Source organism: Typopeltis vanoorti, chromosome 3, assembly GCF_054136105.1.
Source record: "Typopeltis vanoorti isolate ZY-2024b chromosome 3, IOZ_Tvanoo_1.0, whole genome shotgun sequence".
NCBI classification, from domain to species: domain Eukaryota; kingdom Metazoa; phylum Arthropoda; class Arachnida; order Uropygi; family Thelyphonidae; genus Typopeltis; species Typopeltis vanoorti.
Genome location: NC_143551.1, coordinates 99,836,550 through 99,864,310, shown reverse-complemented (window position 1 = coordinate 99,864,310; position 27,761 = coordinate 99,836,550). Strand labels below are relative to the sequence as shown.

The window sequence follows — 27,761 nt, the reverse complement described above, 5'->3', positions numbered from 1 at the left end:
AAAAACTTTGGGTGTCATTTAAGCCAATATATATATATATATATATATATATATATATATAACCATGTCTTACCTGCAACACTTCAAATATGATGTCTTAGTTTCTTCAAGAGCAATTGACATTTTCCTTACTTTAACGGGTTGGACTGAAGGCTTAGCATACCTTGTGTGAGTCTAGATCAGATTCGAGGTTTTTGCTGGGTTATATAACTATTTTAGGATCTTTAAAAGTTAATTCATTCTTCCCTTTTTTGTTTTTAATATTTAGTACTTCGAAAAACGTTTTCCAACACTATCTGCTCATGTTTTTTTGCTAAACAAAGATTGGGGTCACCAGAAAACTCGATATAGAAATGTGTTAACAACGAGAAAGCTATTTTATCGGAATATAGATTTTTATTTTTTCCCCCGAGTCTTATCTAATTTCAACGAATTGAACATAGACGTTCCAGCAAGAGAGGGAAATGAAGTTAGCATTGAGTTCCCCGAGGCGAAACAAAATTCCTGCATTCACTACATCAAGTTAACATACCTAAGCATCATATACCTAATATCCGGTTGTATAATTGGCTTATTTTAAGTCGGTGACTTTTAGATTTATCATTCTATCCAAAATACGCCAATTATATTAATTTTCATATATGATGATTATTTCAGAAGTTTCCAGTAGTACTTTTCAAAATTATGCCGTGTCATCAATAATTATTTTTAACTTTATTCGTGGAAATTAGCACAACTAGTTATAAAGGAAATTCCTATTTGAACAACTTCCTTGTCTGTCATTTATTTACCCGTTATAACCTGCTTTTCCTCTCACGAGGAATCTTGACATCTTTTTAGTGTGTTACAAATATGCTATTGTTTTAAATTATCAACTTATTTGAACATTATAAATACGTTTTTAATTGTTAATTGAGCCGAGAGGTTAGACCAAACTTGTAAAAGGCGCCAATTATGTGAAAACTTGACTTGCATATTAAACATGATTATTTTAATTGACAAGGCAGTGTTAAGGGTGTATCAGTGGCGCCATTTAATACCGTGCCTCGGGCATAAAAATCACTGATTTTCTGTGCAAGATCCTATGTAGTCGATTTTTTTTTCAATTCTGTGTTCCATTTTTATTTGTATTCTTTGTTATATTTCATTGCTAATTGTGATTGTGGAAATACCAGTGGTGGTCGGCGGTAGATGGCGTTGGTGTAGTTGCAGTCAGTTGGTGATTGAATGGTAGAGACGAAGTTGTGGAGCAGGTGTCCTTCCTCGATGAGTCTTTGGACTCCATGGAAGTGTCAAATAATACATTATACATTCTTTCCTATTTATTTATTCCTTACAGATGAGTGTATTTTGAAGAGGCAACTCTCATTATGTTAGGTGAAGCTGGAAAACAAGAGTTTTTTCTTCAAATTACTCGCCTCATTTACGATTTGCAAAAGCTTGAAATGCCGCGTTCACCAAATGTCAAAGCATATAATAATGCTTTGACATTTGATGCACTCCATTGAGGGCCCCCCGCGGATACCCGCTAACCAGCATTCACAAAATTCCTATCATATTTCGTTTTGAACTCATTTATCGGCAAAGCATTCTCAACTGATTCTGGCAATCCATTCCAATTTATTCACCACTTCCAAGCAAAAAAAAAAAAAATCCATTCACGTCTTGCTTCCTATACTTTTCCAGGGATGATCCCTAGTTCTCCTTATACTAATCAAGTAATGAAAACTTTTTCTGTATCAAAAGGGAGGGGGGGGGATTTTCTAGGTCACGTTTGTCAAGCGATCCTCTCTGCATCCCCAATAATGAAAGTTTATCTAATTGACATTGATATGAACTGCACATATTTGACACAATATTGAAACACCGAAGTCGAGTTTTTCCTTTCCTAAAATCGCCCTCCATCTTTTAGGGGAAAAAAAAAAAAATAGAGAAACAGTATAGGAAAAACTGACTGTAGAATATAGTAATACTACTTAGTATTAGAAACACATGATGGTGGTGGTAGTCTGCATTACGCACATTTATACGTGACGAAACCTTTATCTGGTCTCTTTCGACGAAAGGGAGGGGGGGGGATTTTCTAGGTCACGTTTGTCAAGCGATCCTCTCTGCATCCCCAATAATGAAAGTTTATCTAATTGACATTGATATGAACTGCACATATTTGACACAATATTGAAACACCGAAGTCGAGTTTTTCCTTTCCTAAAATCGCCCTCCATCTTTTAGGGGAAAAAAAAAAATAGAGAAACAGTATAGGAAAAACTGACTGTAGAATATAGTAATACTACTTAGTATTAGAAACACATGATGGTGGTGGTAGTCTGCATTACGCACATTTATACGTGACGAAACCTTTATCTGGTCTCTTTCGACGAAAGGGAGGGGGGGGGGGATTTTCTAGGTCACGTTTGTCAAGCGATCCTCTCTGCATCCCCAATAATGAAAGTTTATCTAATTGACATTGATATGAACTGCACATATTTGACACAATATTGAAACACCGAAGTCGAGTTTTTCCTTTCCTAAAATCGCCCTCCATCTTTTAGGGGGAAAAAAAAAATAGAGAAACAGTATAGGAAAAACTGACTGTAGAATATAGTAATACTACTTAGTATTAGAAACACATGATGGTGGTGGTAGTCTGCATTACGTACATTTATACGTGACGAAACCTTTATCTGGTCTCTTTCGACGAAAGGTGAGTTAGCAGGTCTCATACGGGGGTAGGGTTTTCCCCCCACTACAGGTAAACTGGCCTCGTGAACAGAACACCGATTACAGTCATGTATATATTATCCTTAGGGGGATGCAGCAAGGAGTGGCGAACTAGCCGCATTAAATTCGTCGTAAACCTTCATTAGGGAACTCGAATGAGGGGTGTACGACTTTAGGTACCCGTCCTAAAGGATGGGTGAAATCAATCATAGTATTCTGCCCCTTCTCGAGTGTTATTACATATCAGGAACTAATGAGATATTTACGAGGGTAGACAAGAGTTTGCTGAAAAGCAAATTCTTGTTTGCTTTTCAGCAAACAAGGTAATCACCATGAAGGAACTGACGTCTTGTTATATATCCTTAAAAAAAAAAAGTTACAATTTGATGAAACATGGCGGTTCAAGGGTTTTAAGATATGTTCTTTCTTGTGGTTATATCCGTTGCTTTAATATTTTTGTTTTCTAGATGTTTATCAGCACTTTTGAGCACCTCATATATGAAATGTTTTGCATAAAATTTATTTTATATTTATCGTACTTGTTTAATTTTATCGTAATTATATCGTGCCATTTTATCCTAAAACTTTTGGTTTATCAGTTGATTAAAAAAAAATTCTTCACAAATTTTAGGATTCCAAATATACGATATTTCAGTAATATACAATGTTTTTATTTATATTTGTTTTCTTTTTAATAAAAAAAAAAGGTGTCAGGTAAAGATTTTATATGCAAGCTTACGGACGCATGTATGTATACAGATTTTACGAAATGCACCTGGAGGAGGAGAAGGAGAAAAAAAAAAAACGTTGATTCTAGCAAGGTGAAACGGCGGATGTAATCACAAAATAGCTGTCACCACAAGTACGTTCGAGGTCATTCAAATAACGCAGAGGTAGATAACGAGTTTCGTTATCTGATGAGAGCTTATTATAAATAACCTTGACATATGCGACATTAAGTAAGAAATATGAGCAATCTTCGATGGCGAGGTTAGAATAACGCATTCTAACACTTTGCACTAATCTTTACGATATATTAGTATCACCCACTAAAAGGGTCATGTAATAATATAATTGACTATAAATAAATATATATTTTTTACTTCCATCTTAAACGATATCATTTTCGAAAAAAAAATAAAAAAAAATAAAGTTTTCGCCATGTCCGCTCCCCCACATATTCTAAGTGATCTTTAATTTTGTTTATTAAATATGACCGGTCACTTTTCCTCTATTTATATACGTCAGTTTATTTTACTTATTATCTTAATTCCTTAAGGAGCCTCCTAGTTCAGTTTATCTCATTCGATAACTTGACTTTAAAAAAAAACAACAGTATTCGATCTAAGGGACTGCGGACTATTTTGGTGTTATGACTGAAGCAACCTAGGCCTATGAGGCCAGTGTATTATGTCTCTTAATTACGTGTGTTCTTCTGGCCAGTTTGTTTTTGTGGGTTGAAAAATCGGATTTTCCAGCAGGCTAAACTATCCCCATATTGAGACAGGCTAACTCACCTTCAGTTGATAAGCCCGTATAAATTTGCATCCTAGACAGCACGAATAATCTTAGAGTTTTTTGCAACTGCAGTTATTAATCGGTCTCATAAGGAGATGAAGATTTTTTCTCTCTCCTTGAAACTCGGTTTTTTCTTTTCTCAAAACAGGAACGCCAGAGAATACATGCAGTTAACAAGACAAACTACAAAAAAAAAAAAAAAAAAAAAAAAAAAAAAAAAAAAATCCTAGGTAATTAGTGTGTAGCAGCAATTTGAGGTATTCAGTGTGAAATGATTTCCCACGATAAATGGAGGCATTTAATAATAACATTAATAGCTATCGTTTGGTCCTTTGACTAAACATTACTATACAGGAATTTCGAAAACATTTATGAATAGTTCACTGTAACTGAAAGATTATTCTCACCATAATCGCATTCAGTTCGACTCGGTAGTCGACCTCTTCTGGTCTCTACAGTGATCTAATCTACATCGTAGAATCTCCGTCAATAGTGTGTATTTTTCTGTCTATATTACCTGAATTTCCGGGAGAAAAAAAGCGTCACTATCTATTTGTTTCGATTAATCAGTACATTCAGATTAAATTGTTATTCATTGTAAAAGAATTAAGAAACTGAGGTGACCAGTCGTCATCACTTTTATAATCCTTAAATTGAACTTGGCTTGTGAGCATCAATACAGACAAATCGTCCAAGAGAGCACACGCAATTTACAGACAAAAAATACTATTGTGGTGGTGGTGGGCGGTAGATGTCATTGTGTTTGGTAGTGTCGTGTAGTAGAAAAGACGGTGTGTGTATTGGAGTAATGTGGCCTCCCACAATGAGTCTTTGGACTTCACAAAATTGACTGCGCGCGCACACACACATTTTGGTTGTACTGGCTCGTTTTGGAGTGTCTTTAAAAATTCGTTATAATATAACGAATTATATTGCTTCATCAGTTATTGACAGTATTTTTCGGTGGGAGAGCTGTTATAATTGCATTACGAAAATGGAAAATATGGCTTCCAGTACCTTGGAAACAAAAATCCAGAGCACGAAGTGGGGCATTATTATTATTGCGATATGCGACGGCCATATGGCAGAGAGACTGCCTTGTTTTCTGAAACGAAAATGACACAAGAGCGGCAAGCTGCTATTTTTTAATCGCATTATAAGTCTCATTTTATATATATATATAAAATTTTTATAATTATTAAATATTAAAATTATTAAATTATATAATTTTTAAATAAAAATTTTATATATATATATATAAAGCAGGTTCTCGACAAATTATGCAAAATCGTACTTTCCACGAAAAAAAAAAGAAGTACTCATCCATGACCTCTCCCTATTTTTATTTTTTATTAATGATATTCCCCAGTAAGTCAACAGAAAATGTTTAGAAAGTTATTATTTTTTTTTATTAAATAAAAAATATTTTTTGTCCAGTCTGCAGCTACTCGCAGGTCGAGTGGGTCAACTTATTTGTCGAGCCTTGTATGCCCATTATTCGTAAGTGTGACTCTCGTGGTTGTCATTTAACCAAAGCACCAACTTTGTACTTAATTGAATATTAACTCTTGTGTCGTATACGGCAGTAATTGAAGTTTGTCGCATTTACAGTATTCAGTGAAAATATTTTCCTATCTGCGATGCTGTGTAATAGTGCATTCGTTTTTAGTTTGCACTCTTAATATCATTATTACCGTCATAGCAAGTTGCCTGTATGGGGCTGTAATTGGTGGCACGTATATTGCTAGATACACTGAATAATGAAAAGATTTTTCATTCAACCATGAAATGCAGTACACTTTAGTTGCTTAATGACATTTATTTTTTTAATTATCACTTTTAATATCTGTTGTCGATTATTTTCCTTTAGTATTATAAAAAAAAAAAAAAGAGACAAAAGAAAACCCGCGAAAAGTCTTTTGACTCCATAGAGGCCTGATGTTAATAATAATAAGAAGAAAACTTGCATCTCACGATATTCTATTATCAAGGTTAGAGTATTCTTCGACAAAATTTTAAGCTGTTTCAGGCCGTACTTATGCATAGGCGCACGAGGCACTAGCTGGGAGCCACGAAAAATTAGGACCAATGTAAGGGTTCCAAACAATGAGGGAGGGGCGGAGCACTCTAGCGCCCCAGACCCCGATTGGTTTCGATTATGGGTTATAATTTCCTTGAAGTCATTCCTCGACAAAATTGCCAATTTTCATCGGAGACAATATCTTACCTTTTGTATGTTTTAGTGCAATCTTGGAAAATTTCTGCAATTTTGGAAAATGCTTAGTTTTTGAATTAATTGATATTTTGATAGGAACTCTTTCCTGTCCAACGGTCGTTCATCTGACATTGAAGTCTATGGGTGATCTTAGCGGACGTACCGATGTGTGAACAGGCATCTCGTCTCCCAGCGTCATTGTGACGCAGGATCTTTAGCGGAGGAGGAAAGCATCTCGCTGGTACCTAACCTCCTTCTTCTCTCTTCCATCATCTATGTGGATGATAATGAAGCCGAATGAACTCTTTCTACTTCTGTGTGTCCCTGGAGAGTCAGAATAATTCTATCCAGTTTGGTGTCGCTTGTTGTGATTTGGTTTTCAGGTCCTCTTTTATTTTGTCTGTCCATCTAATTCTGGGCCGTCCTTTGGATCATTACCTTCCATCGTTGTATTCAGGGCCTTAGATGGTAGTCTTTCTGTTCCCATTCTGGTCACATGGCCAAACCATCGCAGTCTTCTTTCTTGGATTTTGTCTATTGTTATTTATTTTTATTTTAGACGTTTCCTTATGTCTTCGGGACCTAACCTAACAGTCGCTGGCGGGAAAATGCAGCCGAACACCGATGTACCACTCACTCAAAGACCTGACCTAGCTGGCGGGAAAATGCAGTGAACACCAGTGTACCGCTCACTCAAAAATGCGTCCGCTCCGGTCTCCCGTAGATTGCCATGTTAACGAACCGCCCGTTGGCAGGGAAAGAGTTCAATTTTGGGAATGGTTTTTGGAAAAAATAAATAATCGGCGCTAATTTTTATGAGTTGCGTTGTAATTGTCCAAAGGTAAGAAATTGTCTGATATGCTACTTTCGCATTTAAAGAGGAATGACCCCAACTAACTATAGCCCGATTTATGTTCTAATCAAAACCAATGAGTCAAGCGCATTCTAACACTGTTGACAAATCGTTTCCTATATATTTTCAGAAAGTCTTCTGTTACACTGTATTAATAAATCGTATCAAATTCATGTACTGCATTAACTACTTATTTTAGATCTCACCGAAGACTGGTGTCACTAATAAGCTTATTTTCAGCTGCGTTTCGCAAAGTGCGCCAGAGCTATTAATAATTTATTTTTATGAATGCAATCGCATAATGCGTAAGAAATAGAAACATGAAAATTACACAAATTGATATTTGTTTTAATCGAAAATGACGTTGAAGTTATAAGAGATAAATATCAAAGATACATATTCCTCCGTTCAAGGTCATATATCCGAGCAAGAAACGGTTAGTTGATAAGTAGAGCGTTTTACAGTCAAGTATTCTGCACTAAAATGAAATTATATGTTCTTTCTGCATTGAGTATAGCATTGACAAAACATTGACGCGCCAATGGTGTCCGGCGCCTATGTGCAAAACTTTAGTTGCGCCCCTATCCCTCCCCCCCTTCCAATAAAAAAAATCACTTTAAAAAAACGTTTTTTTTAAAAAAAGTATTTCCTTCTCTTTGGCGCCTTTACTGTTCTGACGCCTGTGTGCGTCGCACTCCTGGATTAAAAAATACTGGAGTTGAATGGTTGGGAAGCTCATTCAAAAAATATATTACTGCTTGGTGATTTAAGTTTTTGCATGTATTCCTCGCTAGGGACTTATATTCAAATCCGGTGTTTTGGATCCATAAAAGCCGTACAGTCACTTTTTTTTTAGAGAAAATTTGGAGGGAATGCTTCAAAATGATACAAAGGTTGTTGTGTTGTATTCCACTGGCAGGAAAAATGAAATAAAATTTGGGATTTTGAATCTTCCAAAATTCTCCATATCAGTTTAGATTTGGTTTCAATTTGACCACTTTTATTGTGACAAAATTATTCAAAAGTTTAATGTTGATTTGGTAATTAGGATTTTTGCTAAACTTGTCAGGTCGTGTCTAGGGATCGTCCCGTTTTTGGCTAATGTGTCCCGTTGTCCCGAGAAAACCCTTTGGGACAGCTTTTTGTCCCTTATTTTAGAGTTCAAGACAATAACAAAATCCATGAGTTACAATTTCTATTCTATTACAAACATCACTCTCCGTCATTACAGGGAACTGTAGATTCGTTATTTTCTCAAAGTGAGTGATAGCAACAATGATAAGTTCATTAGAACAGTGCGCATGTGCATTGACATTTTGGCGTGTTCCGTTTTTTGACATAACTGACCTAAAGGGTGAAGCAGGTGTTTTTCATATTCCCCGCTATCTGATGAGGAGAACTGTGAGTGGGAAAAGATTTGAGCCTGCTGTTCGCCCTGAGTGGGCCTGAGGATTAATCATTGGGGTTGCAGTTTAAGATAGCTTTCGGTCTTTTATGTTTAAAGTAGTCCGTTGTGTCGTAATTTGACGCTAGCTGAATTAGTTTATTAGGGTGCACAGATTCTTTTGAGAAGAACTTAGTTGCTGTAGTCTGCATGAAGATATAGGGAACATTTGTGTCTCGGAGAAGTTGCACAGTGCGTACGAACAATGGCGCGTTGCAGATCATTCTGAGACACTTATTTTGCACACATTGTAGTTTGAGTATATTGGTATTGACAGTATGGCTCCAGGCTGGAGAAGCATAGGTGAGTATAGGACGAATCATCATTTTATATATATAAGTAACTTGATTCTGGTGTTCAATTTACTGTTCCTATGAATTAAAGGATAGAGCTGGGCAATGATTTTTGATGTCTTTAGACAGTCTTGACATGGGAGCTGAAAGTCAGTTTTTTGTCCATCAATACACCAAGATATTTGATCTCAGTAAACCATGGGATTTTTGTGTTAAATAGGAGGATGTCTCCAGTAGGAAGCATTGGTCTTTTGGCAAATAGCACTGCTATACTCTTTTGAGGATTTACTTGGAGTCACCATTTGGTGAAATATTGTTCGATTAGCAGTAGATTTTCCTGCAGTTTCTTGATTGCTTGATGCGGTTTTAAAGATCTGGCCAGGATTGCGGTATCATCTGCATATAATGCCTTGATAGATGACTGTGGGTTGTGCGGGATGTCACCCCCCCCCACATATATATGGAAAAAGAGTTGGTGACAGTAGAGATCCTTGTAGGACCCCAGCCAGGATGTACTTTTGTATTGAGAGTGCGCCATTCAACTTGACTCGCATGCACCTATTGTAGAGGTGTGACCTGATCAGTTGAACCATTCCCAATGGTGTACCAAAAGATATCATTTTGTGTAGTAAGCCATAATGCCAACCTTGTGCCATGATATTGGCTCAGCTTTAAATAGCACAGAACGGTCTGCTTGACCCATGCCATTTTAGAAGCTTTCTCTGAGAGAAACAGGTTGGTGTGCTTGCAGAGTATTAATTACTGTACGGCTGCTGTTAAAATGTATGGTTTTCAATTCTCCTGTGGCCCTGTTGAATGTTGAAAATGCCAAAAAGGAAGTGTGATTATACACACGATTTTTACAACTCAATTTATGTTTTTTAAAAAAAAACTACTAAATTGGGCGAGACAGATAAAGTGGAGTATGTGGTTTGTGATGGCATGGCAGAAAGGCTGATATTACCCAGCACATTGCTACGAAAAGACATAAATCTGCATCTCGAGCTAGTACAAGTGCAAAAGTCAGTGATTTCTTTACCAAGAAAGAGATCGGGGGGGGGGGGGGGGAGTGGAAAAGAATCTTGCTGCAGAAGAAGCAACTTTCAGTCATAAGTGTCCTGTATTGTTTTCCAATGTATCTGGGATCCCTAGTCATGTCACTTTTGGTTTCAGTTAAAAATGCCAAGAAATTATTGTCCCCTTCGATTGGAAAATGGCCAAAGGTCGATTTTTGTTGTGATGAGGAATCTTTATATGGCTTTTTTTTCATTTGAGGGGTGAGTTAGCCAAATCTCATACGGAGGCAGTAGAGTTTTTTTTTCATCTTGCATACAGGCAAATTGGTTCACCAGAACACGTGCAATTTACAGATAAAAAATACTGTTGATTGACAATGGTGATGGATAGTAGATCACATAAGTGGTAGTTGTGTGTAGTGAGAGAATTATTAGTAGAGAAGACTGAGATATTTGTAGCAGAGTGGAGTTGAGTGTCCTCCATGATGAGTCCTTGGAGGTGTCATGTAATAATAATAATAATTATTATTATTATTATATTGTTTAATCATTTATCCAAGTGTAAGCAAACTGTTTACATGTGAGGTAACTTTACAACTAGGTTACTTGTATATAGAGGCTGACTTAATTGCCTTGGTATTCCATAATACAAAGCACACATCCTTTTGGATGTGTATAATGCTATGCATTATAGAAACGACCGCCACCCAGACCAGTTTCAATCTTTATTGCGATACCACTAAGATGTGTGTGTGTGTGGGGTGTACAAATTATTCAGAGTGTACAAACACTCTGAATAATCTACAAGATCACTCTGAATCTCACTGAGTGATCCGAAAAGATGACTACTAAACTCTTCAAACTCTCATTGGTGACTCCACTTAGTGACAGGCAAAATGCCTGCCACTGAGCAGAACTGCTCTACTTCCCAAGAGGCAAGCAAGCCCAAAAACGAATGTTATTAAACATCATTGATGGGAACCAGACAGAGGAGAGATACCAATTAGCATCAATTTGCTATATTTTGAACCATTGTTCTGGTACTGAGACTACATTTACAGTTGCTAATCTATGTTTAAGGGAGCAGATCATTATTGCAGTATTATCTGTGTATAAGGCCACTTTGGTGGGAACTGTGTATCAGATATCAGACACATAGATAACAAAGAGCAGAGGTGGTAGCAGGGAGCCTTGGGGGACGCTGCTGTGATTTTGTGTTTAGACAATCTAATTCCTTGTAGCTTCACTCAGAATTTACGATTGCTGAGATATGATTTCGTAAGTTTCACTAGTGCTAGTGAAAATTTGGCATGCAGGAGTTTGAAAAGAACCCCATTGTGTCATATTTTGTCTAAAGCTTTGGCAATATCCAGGAAAATTGCACCTGTGTGCTGCTTCCAGTTGAATCCTTTCTTTGTCTCTGAGAACTTGTTTGATGGAATTGTTCTCCTGGAATCCATATTGCTTATTGGGGATGAGATTTAATTTTTATTAGTATTATGTCTCAGCTTTGATCCTAGACAGGAAAGCAGGCTGATTGGGTGATAGTTTTGGAGAAGGTGTGTTGCTTTTTCTGGTTTTCAGATTAAGATTACATCTACTTTCTATCATGCTGGGAAGGGATATTTTAATATTGCATTAATAATGCAACAATATGCATTACAGCTTTATATGGAAAACATTTGATTTGTGTTAGACATCCTATCTGGGCTTGGTGGGTGATTTCTAGCCTTAAGTTTGGCGACGATTTCTTGTATCTCATCAGGTGATGTCTGTTGGATGGGGTTTATGTGTTCTGTGCATTTTAGTGCACAATGTACCCCCAGATGTATACTTTACTAATGAAGTCTAGATCTGCAACTACTTCTCTGGGCTGTTGGCAAAAGCTTCAATTTGGTCTGTGTCACTACCAGGGTGGTTCTGAAAAGTTCTCGGCCTAACAATGAAAAAACAAATTTATAATTTCAAAATTATTTTTATTTTACCACATAATCTCCCTTAAGACTAATACATTTATTTCAGTGCCATTATCCCATCCCTGTAGTGGTTCTCAGTAAGATCTGCAAAATACCCCTCTACAGCTGCAATCACCTCTTGATTCTAAGAAAAACACTGACCAGCAAGGAAGAGTTTTAGCTTTGGGAAGAGACAGAAGTCAGAGGGAGCCAAATCTGGGGAATATGGTGGATGTTCAAACAATTCATAGTGCAGATCTCTTAATTTTCCCATTGCTAAGACACCTTTGTGGGCGGGTGCATTGTCCTGATGAAAGATGATTTTTTTCTTCTGCAAACTGGATCTTTTTTCACGAATTTTTTCGTCTAGTCTGGTTAAAAGATTGGAATAATATTCCCCAGTTATTGTTTTACCCTTTTCAAGATAATTAATAAACAAAATGCCTTCAGCATCCCAAAACACTGATGCCAAGACCTTTCCTGCTAATGGATCCGACTTTGTCTTCTTTGCCACTGAACAACCAGCTTCTGTCCACTGTTTTGACTGCTGTTTGGATTCTGGTGTGTAATGGTGAATCCAAGTCTCATCCATAGTAATAAATCGACACACAAAATCAGTTTTATTCTTCTTAAAATGCCCCAATTCATGCAAAATATATATCCTACATGTTCTTTTGAAATGCCTATAGTCTCAGCAGTTTCATGCACTTTGACTCCCATTCATCCAATACCATATCGTGCACTTGATCAATGATTTCTGGTGTTGTTACACTTTTTGACGTCCTTTACGTGGATCATCTTCAAGGCTAGTACGGCCACATTTAAACTTGGCAGCCCATAAACTTTTATGAACTTTGAATGAATTTCTTTTGGCATTAAATCTTCTTTTATAGAGAATTTTATAACTGCACGATACTCAATTTTATCAATTTCAAGGGATACAGACAACACTTTTGCTTCTGGCATCTGTATAAAACAAACTACTTGATAGAATGACTTGCAATTTCACATGGATGCTTATGACAGATGTACCAACTTAAAAAAAAATCTTGCTGATGGTGTTGCCATCTATGGTTGAGGCCGAGAACTTTTCAGACCATCCTCGTAAACTAGATCACATTTGTCATGGATTGGTGTGAGAGGTTTATGGTCTATCTATAGAGTTTGGTTATTTTCCAGAGAATCTGGTCATTTGTGTTTAGCGACTGAATTTTTGTCTCTCACTGTTGATTTTGACGAGCATCTGGTTCTGTCTGTTTAGGAACTGAAGTTCTGTCTCTCACTGTTGATTTCAATAGTTTAAGTGCATATCAAACTGTCATTATAGCCGTGTGGAGCACTTGTCGGTGTTCTTGGGTCAGCATTCTGTGGTATTGGCACTTACTTCTGTTCTTTTCACAGATCAGGTTTTTAATCTCAGATATGCCATGCACATCTGTGTTGGAACTGTTAATACAATTTATCTGCTTTTCCAGGCTCAAAACTGAGTTGTCAATATTTTCCTTTGAGTTAATGGTTGGAACTGGGTCCACAGGTTTGTGTAGAGTGGTGATTAGTTTTGTCTAGTTGATGGTTGGAATCTGATCTTGAATGTTTATATGTTGTGAGCCTAGTTCGAGTAAAACTAGGTTGTGTTCAGATCATCTGTCACGTTTAGTCAGTATTGATGAGTGATATTTTATAGTGTTGCTGTATCAAGAACATCAGGAAGTCCTGTCACATTGTAGTATATGGGTTCTGGGGGTCCTATAATCAGTGTTCCTGGAAGCAGCAAAGTTGTTGAGGATTCTACCATTTTGATTTGTAGGTTCTGCTGTTCCAGGCTGATATACCAAGGTGGCAGTAATGCAGGTCATATTTCCCATCTCTCTCACTGCACGTTCCCACTGTGGCAAAAATGAATCTCCCTCATAAAGTAATCCATCAAAAAGGTCACAACTAGCCACAACATACAAACGATAATCTCTTCACTAAAAACTCATTTTCACATCCACTTGACTAACATTCATGGTATTAACATAAACATAAATGACATCTGGCATGCAGTCTTCCAGACCAGACATCTTATATCTGACAGAAACCCAGATCATAGCTATATCTACTACTGCCTACCCCCAGTACCCAAACTACACATTTCACAATTCTTTTCACATAAGAATGGCAAGCCTTTGTATTTCACAAAGGCTTGACATACCCTGCCAAAGAATGGCTAATTTAGAATTCCTTGCTTTTGACATTTTCTGGCTCCAAGTATCCTTGCCCCATTTAGTGACTTTCATTTCTTGCATTTACTGGTCTTCAAACATTAATAACCATCAGATCTCTTCACATTCTTTTCCACGAAACTTGACCATCTGCAATCTAGCTATCCAAATAGTTAGGTCATCTTCCTGAGCGACTTCAGCATTCATAGTTTCAATCGACTCCCTTACCCCAGTACCACTGACCAAGCAGAACAAGAGACAGAAGTAATGCTATAAATAATCACCTAATACAAATTGTACTTCTACCCACTTGAATCCCTGATAACTCTCTTTATTCTCCAAATACTCTGATCTCTTTTTTGACCAGTTCTTCTGGATATATTGTAAAGGTCGCCTCTCCTCTTGGCAATTCAGACCACAATCTGGTACCAGTCTCCCCTCTCACAGAACACCCCTCCTCCAACCTTACACTCTCTGGCATTATAAAGGAGCCAACTGGGATCACATTTGGAATTTCTACTCTTTTCCTTGGTCTGACTATTGCTTCTGCTCATCTAATCCTAACTCCTGCTGTGAATGAGCCAGTATTATTCTCACTGGCCTTCATTCCCCATTCAACCCATAATCCACATCCACTTTCCAAGTCCTGGTTCAGCTGAAAATGTGTCAAAGAAAGAAAAAAAAATTCAGCTTACCACTTGTGGCTCACATCAAGAACTTTAGCTTCATGCTCTGCCTATACCAAAGCATGTAACATATGCATATCGGTAGATCCAAATCTGATTTCATAAAGGCCACCAGCAGAAAACTTGCCTTCTGTCAAGTTTTCTGCTGGTGGCAGAAAACAACTATAATCTGCATCTTTTCAAAAAAACTATCAATAAACTTGTATTTCCATAAATTCAAGATGCCAAGAAATTATATTCTTGGTTTAATCCTTTATCCAAATGTAAGCAAACAAAGTTTGTGGTAGAAGTCACTTCACAACTGGGCTACTTATATATAGAGGCTAATCTTGGTATCACTTCTGGGCCTGGTCCCCACTGATTAAAGGTCAAAACTGGTCTGGATAGTGGCCCTTCCTTCCCATAATGTGCATCATTATACATGCTCATAAAGATATATGCATCGCATTATGGGATACTAAGGAAATTGATGTAACCCAGTCATGAAGTGACTTAACGTGCAAACTTTGTTTGCTTACACTCAGATAAAGGATTAAACCAAGAATAGAATTTCTTGGCATTCTTAATTTATAGTATAACCAAGTGAAAAACTTTCAATAAGACCTATAGGCACTGATGTGCCTATAGGTCTCTCGACTTCCTGTTTATGGGATCAGTATAACACACACAGTGATCAGAATTAAAGTATTCCTGTTTAAGGCCTTATGGACTGCCACCCAGTGATCCAAATGTTGCAGTGCATTGTGAGTCAAGCAGAAGCAATGTCTGAAGGGGGGGGGGGGGAAAGTAGGTCTAGAATTTGGGTCATGCATGGAATTTGTGTATCACACAGCTAAGTAGGTGCCAGGAGGGGTTAATATGATAGACACTGGATCTTTCCCTTCATTCTGGTTGTTAATACTGTCCACAGTGATGGTGTCTGTGTGGTTAGCCTAGTGGCTATGCGCTTTGCAACCATATGCCTGGGGAAGGAGTGTCCTAGATTCGATTCCCTTCAACGACATGAGGAGCTTAAGGATCTTCCTCAGCCATAGCCAAGTTAGCTGGTCTTGGGCGTGGATAGCAGGGTTTTCCCCCAGTTTATCTGGGGATCTTAATCCCGCTTGCATGCAAACCGGCTCCGTGAACATACACAGATACAGTCAGGAATACTTAAGACAATCCCTCCAGCCATAGGTCTGAATTGTCAGCTATGCCACTCTGGGGCTTGGTTAAAAATAGAGGGGATTGAGGTGGTGCCGTACCTCCCCGTAAAAGGGGTTCACAGCCGAATCACCATACGAAATGAATGAATAAACAGTGATGGCACATCCCTTGCCCAATGTACTTTGCTGAGGAGCTTCTTTGAGAACATTTCATGGAAGCCAGAGTGATCAGCCCTGTATTTCCCACTGCATGGCCACCTCATTCACCTGATATGACTCTCTGTAACTTCTGGCTCTGAGGATTTCTCAAAGACAGGTTTTATTGGGATTGTCCTGATAACTTACTAGTGCTGAAAGACGATATAAACCAGTGGGTGCGCAACATCAGTCCTGACCAGCTGCTGTGTCCTGCTGTTGAACACAGGCAGCACAGTGAACATTACAGCCCATGAATGCATAATTGTTGCAGATAAAAATGTGTTATTATGCTTGTATTGCTTTTCTCCTTGCACACACAGAAAAATTCCCCTCCCTTTCAGATATTGCTTCTCCATGATGCCCAATGTATTTCTGCAAATTTTCACATCACTGGGCGGCATTTCACAAGGCCTTAAACAGGGATACTGCTCAGATTAGCACAAGAGCGCAGTTTGTTCGCCAAGATGGTCGCTGACCTTCGATAGAAGATAGCACAATAAGAAGGGCGGCATTCCACAAGGCCTTAAACAGGGATACTGCAATTTTAATCACCTGTGTGTCACACACACACACACACACACACACGTGCACGCGCGTGCTGCTTGGAAAGAAGTTGGCAGACACCCCTATGGACAAGGGGCATCATGCCATTTAATGAGTCACATGCTTATAGTTGGTATAAATTGGAGGAATATGATGCTTCCAAGTTAGTGCAACTGTGTCCAGTTGGAATGGCTGTGAGAAGAGAACTGATAGTTTGAAAGAGGTGTTGTGATAAGATGCCATGTCTGTTCTGCAAATTGTTGACAAATATGGCCATCCCAGGTCAACCATCAGTGATACTCTACTGAGATGGAAGTGCAGGGGGTCATCTGCAAGTGCTACCTGCACTGGATGAACCACCACACTCAGTGAGTGCAGCCATAGGATGCTATGATGCATTCATTGGCCAAAATGTTGAATGCAGAGTTTTGGGCATTGACTGGAACATGAATCTGTACAAAAACATTCAGAACTGAGGTTTACAACATGGGTTTCCATGGTAGGACCATAACATGCAATCTCCCACATTACCTGAACCAACATTCAGTGATGCAAATGAGTGTGCAGTGGGACATGAAAATTTGGAAAGCTGTTATGAAGCTGCGAATCACGATACACCCCAAGCAAATGGATGAGTGTGGCAGATGGCTGGTGAATGTCTCTTACAAGAGTGCATAACCCCAACTATGAAATTTGGAGGTGACAATGTGATGGTATGATCCTGTTTTTCTTAGTTTGGCCTTGACCTCTATTTCTGGTGTCACAAACATTGAACTCTGAGAGATAACTGAACATTCTGAACAATGCAATTCACAATTGTGTTATAAGGCTGCTATAACTGCATAGTTTGTAGACATGAATGTTGTTTGGTTTCTGTAGATTTGTAAGAACATGTAGTAAAAACACACATTTTATTATTATTATTATTAGAAACACAAAAGTTACAATTGTATAAGATGCATAAATGTTTCATGCAGTAGTCTGAACAAGCAAATATGGAATACCATTTAACATTAATTTTCAAAGTAAAGATTTTGATAAGTACCAGATCGACATAATAGGGGTGACTGAAACAAAAAAGACCAAAACTGGTGAGATCTCTCTGAGCAATAAATACAAAATGTTATATTCAGGCAATGACGATCAAAGAAGAGAAGCCATAGTATTCGACACAAAATACAAGGCTCATCTTCTAGAATGGTAGTCAGCATCAAGTAGAGTGATTTGGGCAAATATGAGAATGGGGAACTGGACAATGAGACTTATTTGTGCCTATGGTCCCACATAAGGTAGAAGTGTAGGAATTTTTTGAGGCTCTAGAGAAAGCTACTGACACAATGAAAAAGGAAAAGTTGGTCCTTGTTGGGGATCTAAATAGTAGAGTAGGAAGTGATTGTCAGACATACAAAAATGTTTTGGGAAAATTTGGGGAAAAGAGCAAAGCTAATAATAATGGCAAATGCCTGTTGGATTTCTGCTCAGGACATGGACTGGTTATTACTAACACCATGTTCCAACATAAAAATGTGCACAAATTCACATGGAGAGAAGAGGCAAGGAATAAGAAAAGTCTCATTGACTATGTTATTGTTGATAGTGATGTTTTCTCCCTGGTGCAGGACACCAGAGTGTACAGAGGATTTGAAATTGGAAGTGATCACTATTTAGTCTTGAGCAGGATAAAATTGAATTTCATATTCAAAAGAATAATATGTAAGAAAGTTTTAAAGCGAATAAAAGTTGAACAGCTCTCAGATGTGAACTGTAGACTAAAATACACAAAGATTATTGAAGAAAAAATGAAAGAGTTTGAGAACAGGAATCAAATCTTGGAGATTCATGTGGTGAGGTTGTCTGCAAGGATAAAAAAAATCAGAACTCCCTGGTGGACACAGGAAGTTAAAGAGGCAGTGAAGGAAAAGAAGAAAGCATATCAAAAGTTCCTGTCAAATAAGTCAACTTGTGCTCTTAGAGAATATAGAAACAAATGCAAGAATACTAAACACTGTGTAAAACTAGCTAAACAAAAATCATGGGAGGACTTTGGCAAGAATATAGAAAATAAATATCAAGAAGGTGGCAAAATATTCTGGAGGTTGTTGAAGAAGCTTAGGAATGGAGAAAAGAGTGCTGTAAAAGGAGTTAGAGATGATAAAGGTGACATGAAAATGGGAGAAAAAGATATCTTTGAAGTATGGAGTAATTACTTTGAAAAACTGCTAAATGAAACAAGCAGTGATGACAGCACAGTGGTAAGAAACACTGACCAGCCATGCAGTCAGGAATACATATCCATACAAGAAGTAGAAAAAGCCATCCTTGTGTAGAGGCTTAAGTGCTGTGAGGACATTATGTTAGAGGTTTAATGGATTTTTTACAACACTCAAAAAGAATTAAAATAGAATTTAATACTTCCTATATTTCGTCCTAGTCACTAGGACATCTACGGGGATTACAAAGACAATTAATGTAACATGCACACAAAAACTTACAATACTAATCCCAACCACGTGGGTGACAATAAAGTCCTATCTAGGTGGAGCACCCTCTAAGGGCAGTAGTAGGTGGCCTGGAATGTAAGGTGGGACCTCTGGTGATGACTGTTTCCCAAATCTTCGGAAGCTTAATGCAACCGTATTTGTTAAGATTTGGTTGATTTCTGAGATCTGCTGCTGCTTCTAAGAAAAGTCTCTCTTTCTTGAATTTGCTGTGGTGGAGCATGGTGGTTTTCTTCCATGATACTCTGTGGGTGGTGTCCAAAACATGGTCAGCCAAGCCTGAATGGCCATAGTTGTGTTTAACGATGTACGACTTGTGTTCCTCCAGGCAGATGGATGCTGATCTGCCCGTCTGTCAGACGGGCAGATCAGCATCCATCCAACACTTTTTGAGTGTTGTAAAAAATCCATTAAACCTCCAACATAAAGAAAAAGCCATCAAAGGCTTGAAATGTGGAAAGGCAGCAGAAGTAGATGATATTCGACCAGAAATGTTGAAGTATGGTGGTATAAGATTCTTACAGTGGCTGCACTGCATAGTTCAGAAAGCCTGGACAGAGGGACAAATTCCCGATGATTGAAGTAGAGCTCTCATAATACCCATATATAAAAAGGGAGATAAAACTGAATGTGAGAATTATAGAGGTATTTCCCTACTGAGTGTTCCTGGCAAGATCTATGCAAGTATACTTGAGAAACGGTTGAGAAGAATTGTGGAAGAAAAGCTTGGTGAAGAACAAGCTGGATTCAGGCCAAATAGAGGCTGTCAGGATCAGATCTTCACCTTACGACAAATAGTCGAGAAAGCATGGGAATATAACAAAGATCTGTATTTAAGTTTTGTCGATTTGGAAAAGGCATATATATGACAAGGTGCCAAGAGAGAAGCTATTCAATACGCTGCAGTTATATGGTGTCAATGAGGGCATTATATCAAGCAATACTTAGTCTTTATTTGAGTTGTAAGTCAGCAGTTAGAATTGAAGTACAGGAAGATCGTTTAATGTTAAATCTGGTGTGAGACAAGGATGTACATTATCTCCTCTGTTATTCATTATCTATATGGATCACATTATGAAGGAAAGTGGAGATGTTAATGTCAGCTCTTTGCTTTATGCGGATGATGTTATACTTCTAAATAAATCCGCTACAAGTCTGCAAGATTCTCTGACTAAATTGAATAACTGTTGTAATAGATATGGTATGAAGGTCAGCAATAAAAAGACAAAGACAATGAAAATAGGCAGAATCATTGAAAATATCAACTGTGTTGTGAATGGAGAACCTGTGGAACAAGTAAAATATTTCACCTACTTAGGCATGATTTTTACTGAAGATGGTAAATTAAATTTAGAAATAGACAACAGAATCAGCAAAGCTGGTATAGTAGGAAGTCAATTGATTAAATTCATATGGAATAAGAGAGAAATTAGTCGGAACACTAAATTAGCTGTATACAAGACAGTGTTCAAACCAGTTTTAGCTTATGGATCTGAGAGCTGGGTCAGAAGTAAAATACTTGAACAAAGACTAGAGACCACAGATATGAGAGTCCTGAGAAAGATTATAGGCGTGAACAGATGGCATCAATGGCAATATCATATTAAAAATGAGGATATTAGGAAAGAACTTGACATTGTCAGCATCCAGCAATGCGTTAGCAGAGCTAATCTCAGGTGGTATGGTCACTTAAACAGAATGGGCGAGGAAATATTAGCAAAGCAAGTGTTCTCTGCCAGGTTGGCAGCAAAACGACCCAGAGGAAGACCAAGATATAAGTGGATTTATATGGTACAAAGTGCCTTAGACGATAGAAATATAAGATCTGATAATGTTGGAGTCTTGACAAGTAACAGACTGATTTGGAGGAAAATTGTAGATAGGAAGTTAGTAATGGTGTAATTTTTTTTCATGTAGTACTATCATATCCTGTACACCCCCTTGAAGGTACATCGCAGGAATTTGATGATGATAAAGAGATTTTGATAGCATTTAATTATTCACTTGATTTTTCAAGAAATTAAATACATAATTTAGATTTCAGAAATTCCAACGTTGCTTTATTACAAAACAGTTTGAGAACATTCATTCCTATTTTTGAATCATTACTTAAAAAAAAAAAGCTCAAGCAAAATGAACATAAAGTTTTTTAAGATCAGTTTTGTAGTCAAGATTGCTTCAACTAGTCAATAAAATGAAAATGAATGAAAACCATTATAAATGCAATGTTTTTTTTAATAGCAAGATATACTGTGCAAACATTTTTGTTAAAATGGTGGGGCAGTGGGAGAGAAAGTGAGGTAAATAATGAACATTTTTTTGTTCTTGCAAATGATGGGCAGGAATTTTCTGAACATTAATAGTAGCCAACCCACCACTCCAGTATGATATCAGTATGCCTGTTGTGAAATTATTCTCATTTGAGTTTGGCAGAGTGGTAGTTAGAGGAAGACAGAATGTATAGTATGATGTTCTTCCATGTTGGTTATCACTCATGATTACTTAAATCAACATGAATGAGGAGACATCCTAAATTCTTTGGAACTGTACCATTGCATTAGGTAAATAAAATACCACAATAAATTATACATCCTTTCTAACTGAAAATTGTTGGTTGTTTTTTTTTATTTAAACAAGTGTCTTCAAATGCAATATACTTATTAATAATCATTAATAAGTAAAATAATAAATTTATATATATATTACACTATTTTTGTATATGTTATAGGCCAAGTGACTAATAGATCATTATTCATAATGGCCATTATAAATAATGACTAAAATGGTCACACAGCCTGATAAATGTTGATTAATTTTTAAATTGGCTAGACATTATGAATAAAGCTATATTTTCCCTTTGGACAATTTCATTTTCAAAAAAAAAAAAACCTCCTAACCTAAATTATGATCATCTCCCTTGTAATATTTTTATATTTTGTACGGGGGGGGTCTATGGCACCAAACCCCCCATGTGTTCCGGACTGGTAGGCCGATTCTCCTTGAATTCTGATGACTCGAAAGGGGGAGATTCCGCTCTGATGCAGTATCTGGTGTTTTTATGATTATATCAGAGAATTTTAACCTCAAATGTACATTTTGTTTTATTTAATTTGTTATAGACATCCTACATCATGCTGTTCAATGGCAGAGATAATGTCAGTCTTGTTTTTCCATACCATGCGATATAAAGTGCATGAGCCTCGTGATCCTAATAATGATAGATTTGTTCTTTCAAAAGTAAGTATCTCTATTCATTCTTTTCATTACAGATTATAATGATATGAAAATGACTAGTTTTTACATTTAGATGTCTGAAGTATTGCTAATAATAATTTCCACATTTACTATGTAACTGTTATAATAGCAAATAAATAAATTCTGAAAAAATTCAATAGTCAAGTTCACATTATCAGAATTAAATCATGTATGCAGTTTATTCAAGATTGCTTAAGGGTCAGAACCAAATGTGGAGTATGGGAGGCCTATAATGGATGTGGGGAACTGAATAGGGCTTCCAACACAATTTTGAGTCCTTACATTCTTCTGGTGCATCTTGTTATTAGGTATACACCTAGAAACTAATTGAAGATGGGTTGTTAATTCGGGACTTAATCTGATCAAGGTTAAACAAGCCAGTCACTATTTTTGCCAGTGAACTAGGACTACTGAAAAGTGAAAAGTCAGCCACTGGAACAATTTCACACTTAGTGGAATTGAAGATAGGTACCATTGACATAAGAAGTATTAATTTAGTAAAAGAATCGCAAAAATTCCATGTTGACATAATTGGTATTACTGAGACAGAAGAGGATTAAACAGATGAAATATTTCTAAATTACTATAAGATGTTATGAGTGTATGAGGTGTTGGGAAGGGATGGCACCTTTCTATCTTGGACAGTCACATCTTGGGATGGTCCAGGAAGATTGGTTCCCACCGAACACCCAATTCTTATTTATGGCTCCTCATAGCTACCAACAATTAAGTAGTGGCCACATCCCGGTCAACTGTGTCAACCCAGAGGCAAAACTGAGAGTAGCTAGATATAGTGAATCGGCTTCCATGGTTGTGGGCAGCAGCGCACACCATTACTGATCTTGAGACTGAAGATGAATGACATTCGCAAGGTTCAAGACTGGATACCTGGGGACATGGATAGAACTTCCTTAATGGCCATAGTACTGCAATGTAGAAAGTAAGTAGTTATTGGCCATAAGATGGCCAGGCTGAGGTAAATGCTGCTCCAATGATATGACTCTATCTTACTCTACTAGCACAAAAGTGCACTCAACTTTATTCCATTCTCCGATAGGTTAATGCTCTTACAACTCAAGGACCAAGCAATCAACATCAATGCTATACAAGTATATGCACCGACTGCAGACAAGGACAATGCAGAAATTGACTTTTTCTATTCTTAACTGAAAGTACTTCTCCAAGTGACAAAGAAACATGACATCATCATCACAGAAGACTATAATACAAAAGTAGGGAAAGGAGCATCTGGAGTGACAGTAGGACAGTTTGTACTTGGGATAAAAAATGATAGAAGAGATTGCTTAATACAATTTTGTCAAGAAGAAGAAATATGTGCTTTCAGCTTCTAAACAGAAACTACACGCATGGAAATCTCCACAAGACAATAACAACAGTATAGTCAGAAACCAAATTGATTACATCTTAGTCAATCAACGTTTTAGAAGTAGTGCAAGGAGTTTAAAGACTTAGCCTAGTGCTGACATTGATTCAGAGCATAATCCACTAGCAGAACTCAAAAAGAAGAACTAAAGAAAATCCAGAAAACAAACTAGATTAAAAAACTTAAAGAATGCAAAAATAGAAAAATTACTTGGAACTCCAGTGATGATGAACTACAAATGAATGAATTATGGAAGAAACTAAAAGAAGAATTATTAAAACCAAGTACAGAAATGTTGGGTTATAGTTCATCTCGCAAGCAGAAAGATTGGATGACTGCTGAAATCTTATCCCTCATGGACCAATGCAGACTGCATAAAGGTAAAGATACTGCAAAATATAAAGAGATACAGGCGAAGATAAAATCTAAAATAAAAGAAGCCAAAGAAAATGTAATAAAATTGAGGATCTATGAAAGAAAAAAAAGGACTTCAATCTTCACAAAAAAAAAAAAAATTAAAGAATTCTCAGGATTGATGAAAAAACGACATCCTATGCTACTTAGGACTAATGTGAAGGAGAGATAATCCTAGAACATCTAAAAAAGAACAAGTTTGGACTGAATACATTAAGGCACTATTTTGATAATGGACAGGACTTAACAAATTCAAGCAATATAGTCACAGGCCCAGCTATCTTCAAGTCTGAAGTAGTAAATATTATCAAGAAATGGTAAAGTGTGTGGGCAGTGAACTACCAGCAGGAATTATTAAACTAATCAGTGACAGTAATATTGATAAAATTATTCAATAGAATTCATGATACTGGTAAACTATCCTCTGATTGGATGAACTCAGTTTTCATTGCATTGCCTAAAAAACTTAATATAAAAACTTGTGATGATTTTAGACTGATTAGCCTAATGAGCCAGACTCTCAAAATATTCTTAAAAATTATTCATAACAGAATATACCAAAATTGTGATGATCTCATTAGTGAAGCTCGGTTTGGTTTCAGAAATGGTTTAGGAGCAAGAGAAGCACTTTTTTGAAGTGGATATATCCACTTCTGTTTAATATCTACTCAGTCTTATTTCTCAAGGTCTTAGAAGGAAGAAAGGAAGGAGTAATTTTATAATGCCACATTTATCTGTGCACAAATTTGTTCAAGTTTCCATTGTGACAAGGAAAATTACAAGAGGATTCAGATAAGTAACTGAAGTGCTATCAGGATTCTGAGATGTTTGTTATGAGGAAGTTGTTAAAAGTTACAGAACTAGTGAGCAGGAGTGAGGAATAGCATGTTTGTGGAGAGTGAAATCTGAAAAATATGAACGGTTTAAGAGATGGTAGGGCAGCTATCTTACTGGTTGAAAGGGACCTGACATGCACTGAAATGATTTTGACTCTATGGTGGTGTGCTAATAATAATAAAAAAAAATCTCCATAAACAAGTATTTTATAACTAAATCCTTTTTAAATTTTGAAAATTAAATTAATATTATATTAATAAGGTTATAGTTGCTATGTAAAATTAGTGATATATTTTTTTAAATAAAATTCCAGAGATTATTTTTTCTCACTTCTAGGGCCACTCTGCTCCCATTCTATATGCAGCATGGGCTGAAGCTGGTCTTTTTCCACCTAAAGAATTGCTAAATCTGAGAAAACTTAATTCAGACCTCGAAGGCCATCCAACTCCAGTAAGTTGGTCATATCTCAGTTTTTAACGTAGCCTGTATAGAATAAGTACCTTATGTAGTAGTTACTTTCTTTCTTTCTGTGGTTTATTTATATAATTCTTTCCTGCTATGATTTTAAAATTCAGAAGTTTGTAAGTCTCAATCATATCAACCTCTCTCCTGTTTGTTAGTGTCTGCAGTTTACAAATTTCCAGTCTGTTCATAATCAGTATTCTGCAATCCTGATATCATCTCTCCTTTGCACTCACTTGGACTATTATGCACTCTGTGCATAATAGTCCAAGTGAGATCTTTTCAAGGCCTTGTAAAAAGGCAAAATGACATCCTTATCTTTACATGTGAACATTCACTTCAGCATTGCAATTATCTTTGAGTTGTATTTGCAATCTTTGCTACATGGTCCCTGAACTTCAACTTCTTATTTACTAACACTCCAAGATCCCTAACTTCATCAGTTTCTTCTAGCATAATCCCACCAATATAATGTGACATTGGATATCTAATCATGCCAAAGTGAATGACTTTACATTTACTGACATCCATTTTCCTTTTGCCCACAATTCCAACCTATTCAAATCATACTGCATATCAGCAGCATTCTTGATTACCCAACCTATCTTTGCATCATCAGCAAATAGTTGTCACTTGTCTTATAGTTCCCAATATCATTAATGTACAGATTGAATAACAGTGGACCAAGCACCGATGCTAGTGGTACACCATTGGTTACCTTAAATCTTGCAGTCTCGCATCCCCCCTGTATACCACTTTTCGATATCTGACAGTCAGCCATCCTCTTATCCATAGTAATATTCTATAATCCAAACCAGTATTCTCTAATTTATGCAACAGTCTACCATGCTGTATTCTGTCAAAAGCCTTAGCAAATTCAAAAAGTATCATGGTTGGTGTATCCATTACCCCTTGTCTAGTTCAATGGTAACATTGTTATAGAATATGAGCAAGTTGCTAAAACAGGACCTTCCCTTAGTAAAACCATGTTGCTCGTTACAGAGTAGAGATTCATTTCAACCCATTTCTGAATGTGAGCATTAACTAATTTTTCCAAAATCTTCACCACCACTCCTGAGATACTGATTGGTTGATAGTTGGATACATCAGTCTTTGCACCAATATCACCAGTATGTGAAATGAAATTACCATACGTTCTTTCCATTCCTCCAGAATCTTCCCTATTCTGAGACTCTTATTAAACGGCCTGGTTAAAGGAATAGCCACTTCAGCATGCGTGCTGATATCCTATCAGTCTTTATTGCCGAATTTTTATTCAGTGATGACAATAGCTCTAATACCTCATCCTCATACAACTGAGTTTCTTCATCCAGTGAAGAGGTAGCAGTGAGTTCAATGTTGCATTTACCAGGTTGATAGCTTTTAACAAGATGGCCACTCATTAGTTGAACAAACAACCTCTTCTGCATCTGTTACCCTCACACAATCTGCATTTAGAAGAGTCATTCTTTTATATTCATTCTTCTTTTACTTGCAGCATATTGATGTTAGTAGTAGTACTACTACAATCATAGGTATAAAGTCTAACTGGATTCAAGTCATTCAATATCATTTAGCAGCAAGCCTCTCCTCTCCTATCCCCTCTATCCTTCCTAAAAATACTGTACCCTTTACACTCGATATTAGTTATTACGCTTGATTCTGATAGCCAGGTCTCACTAATGCCTACAATCCGAGGTCCCAACATATTGACCAAGGCAACAAACTCTACCCCATTGTTTCTGATACTCCTAGCATTTGGGTACAGACATAATAATCTACCTGCATGTTCTTTTGTATACTTTTGTTTGCAGTCTGCATGACACAGAGTAAAAAACTCTTTTCTGCTCAAGAAGCTATTTAATGTGCCTACCTAGCTACTAATCCTATATAAATCCCAAATCTGCTTATCCTTAGAATGCTGCTCACACATTTGGGATGGTGCACCTAAAATTCCTTTAAAATTTCTTGATGCTGTCCAGAGGAGAGCAATTTGGCTTGCAGATGACTCTTTCATTACAGGTTCACTTCAATCTCTACAGATGCAATGTGTCAACTCTGTCTCTTTTCTATAGGTACATCCATCGTCACTGCTCCAGTAAATTGGCAAACATCATTCC

General features: G+C 37.0%; 1 protein-coding gene across 1 annotated transcript in view; it reads left to right on the top strand.

The window, feature by feature from the left end:
* The window catches only part of LOC150108415 (transketolase), a 154,403-nt gene that overhangs the window by 12,257 nt on the left and 114,385 nt on the right, over positions 1-27,761 (top strand). Inside the window, exons 2-3 of the mRNA XM_090415830.1 lie at positions 22,409-22,526; positions 25,516-25,629. Of these exons, the coding sequence (XP_090271956.1) occupies positions 22,409-22,526; positions 25,516-25,629 (232 nt within the window). The remainder of the gene's footprint in view (positions 1-22,408; positions 22,527-25,515; positions 25,630-27,761) is intronic.